We start from the raw sequence: 2546 nt of genomic DNA, 5'->3' as shown, positions 1-2546 counted from the left end.
TTTTCTAAACCTTTAAATAATCACACCATAAATTAATTAGATTTAAAACATATAAAATGTAACAGGAGACATTGATTAATGCTTATTATTATTTAATAGAACCAGTTCAATACCAGAAGAACCACCTTGAGTTATCCTAAATCAAGTGTTATTTACAGCATCTTGGCAAAAGGATATGCTATATGTGCAATCTAAGTATATACTTATGTATGCCTTTGTCCTTACGGAGTGAGATTACATACAGGCAAGAGATGCCATTGAGAGAGACCACTGAATAGTAGTTTCATCTGTCATCAAGAAGACCAAAGACATAACACTTTGGTATTGAGTAGAGATTAAATTGAAGGAGCAAACTTGACAATCAAATTCAAAAGTGGAATTAAAGATACCTTCCGCAAGTATTGAGATTCCAGAAACTCAAAGGAGCCAATACATCAATTAAGTAATAAGAAAGCGAGTGCAATATCTCACATAGGTCTTGCAATAAATTTGTGCGTTTGATTGAGTTTTATTGATAATCATAAAATTCAAGTGATCAATTAACAACCTCAAAATTCACATTTGATTTTGTGCTTCTGTTCCAACAGAGTCAAAATTGTAATTGATAATTGAACTTGAGCAAAAAGAACTTCGATTAGGTTGTTGGGTAGGGTAGATACAAAAAGTAAACAAAAGAGAAAATCTACAACCAAAAGGAAAATAAAAGAAACAGGACCTTAAAAATTGCAGAGCCCAAGCTAGAAAGAGAAGATACTAATTGAATTATTGAAGCTATAGGTTCATTAAGAGCTAGTAAACTTAGTGACAGCCTTAGTGCCTTCAGAAACGGCATGCTTGGCAAGCTCACCGGGCAAGACAAGTCTAACAGCAGTCTGGATCTCACGAGAAGTGATAGTGGGCTTCTTGTTGTATCTCGCGAGACGAGACGACTCCTGAGCCAATTTCTCGAAGATATCGTTGATAAAGCTGTTCATGATACCCATGGCCTTGCTGGAGATTCCTATGTCAGGATGCACCTGCTTCAGCACCTTGAATATGTAGATCTTGTAGGTCTCCACGGTCTTCTTCACTTTTTTCTTCTTCTTGTCGGCGCCGTCTTTCGGAAGCTTCTTCTCAGCCCTCGGTTTTTTCTCGGCAGCAGGGGCCTTCTCGGCTGCCAGCTTCTTCTCGGCGGGCTTTTTCTCGGCTTTCGCTGCCATTTGATTTCTTTTTACTTGTTATTTTGATTTCAAGGTGTGCGCATGTCTCGTTCTCTTGTTATGTAGAGGCCTGAGGAGAGTTGTGATAGGCTGATTTTGAGTCACGCTGATTGATTGCTTGGATGCCGTTGGTGTCTGTAAAGCATTGAAATGAACGGCCAAGATTCTGTATTGGTTCAGTGGGAAATAAGAAAAGTTTGTAAAAGTTTTGTAATTTCCCGCGGGCGGGATTGGTTGGCGGATGAAAAAAATACTACTTCTGAAATTGATTCTTCAAATTTGAAAAGCATGTTGCATTTATCTAATTCGACTTTGGTTCTGGATCTTCTCAAAATCAAAATTAAGTTCATCCGACGGCAAAGAAAAAAAAAAAAAAGAGATGCTAACGATTAAAAAAATGATTGACTATAATTTACACTCTAAAAATAATTTTAAACTCTCTTATTTGAATATAATAATTTATTACAAAAAACATATTAAGGACAAATTGAGTTAGGCTATTTGAACCCAAGTTAATACTATTTACTCTTATTTTTCATCAAAAATTTGAATGAAGTTATTTGAACCCACTAAAATACTCATTAAACTCAAATTTTAAAATATTTTTTATTACTAAAAAGCCACGAACTAAATTACGATTATGGAAAAAAATAATAATAATTAAATAAGAGTTTTACTCTTTACGCCATCTTTAAACCAATTTCTATTGTTTTAAAAGAGATTTTTTTTCCAGTTTAATATTATTTCCCTCTGCAAGGAATTGTCAGATATTTTTGCTCTAGTTAACTGGTTTATGGTGGAGCAACTTGCCTTCATTTCAGGACCAGACATCTTTGTTCTTGAATTTTAGGGCATGCACAAAAGTGAGTTAACTAAAAAGGTTAATTTGATTGGTAAATAAGAGTTTAATTCTGATCCACTCATCCTCTACGTCTTTGTCAAGCAACAAAATCATTTTAATTCCCTCTCTCTCTATTTTTTCAGTCCAAAGCGTGTTTGGTTAGTTAAATTTGAAATTTTAATTTTGTTCAATAGGTATAACCTTACTTATTATAATTTTTCGGTAAAATATAACTGAGAAGTGTCTTAATATTTGGTTTGGTAAATCTAAACGTGTAAGTGGGTTCGTACATGTTGATGCAATATTAATTTATTTAATGCTTTTTCAGTATGCAGGTAGGTTTATAGATTAAAATTTAAAAATTTAAATTTTGTTAATGAGTTTATTTAGAAAATGGGTTTAATAAGTATTCTAATGAATTTAAATAACCACACCCTAAAAATTTATAGCACAAAATATCCCTTTATAACATTACAAAATCATCCTCTCTTATACTCTATAACCCT

General features: G+C 33.3%; 1 protein-coding gene across 1 annotated transcript; it reads right to left on the bottom strand.

Moving 5' to 3' along the window:
• Nucleotides 1–614: 614 nt before the first annotated feature.
• LOC18038265 (histone H2B) lies at nt 615–1218 on the bottom strand. The gene has a single exon (XM_006428420.2). It carries the CDS (start codon nt 1197–1199, stop codon nt 783–785), a length of 417 nt encoding a protein of 138 aa, XP_006428483.1. The 5' UTR covers nt 1200–1218; the 3' UTR covers nt 615–782.
• Between the last annotated feature and the right edge of the window lie 1328 nt (nt 1219–2546).

This window comes from Citrus clementina, unplaced genomic scaffold (genome assembly GCF_000493195.1).
Source record: "Citrus clementina cultivar Clemenules unplaced genomic scaffold, Citrus_clementina_v1.0 scaffold_6, whole genome shotgun sequence".
Lineage (NCBI taxonomy): Eukaryota > Viridiplantae > Streptophyta > Magnoliopsida > Sapindales > Rutaceae > Citrus > Citrus x clementina.
This window is presented reverse-complemented; position numbering and strand designations above follow the sequence as displayed.

Bases quoted from the DNA above. Each gene is read 5' to 3' on its own strand.
- LOC18038265 (XM_006428420.2), bottom strand. From the start codon at position 1,199: ATGGCAGCGAAAGCCGAGAAAAAGCCCGCCGAGAAGAAGCTGGCAGCC.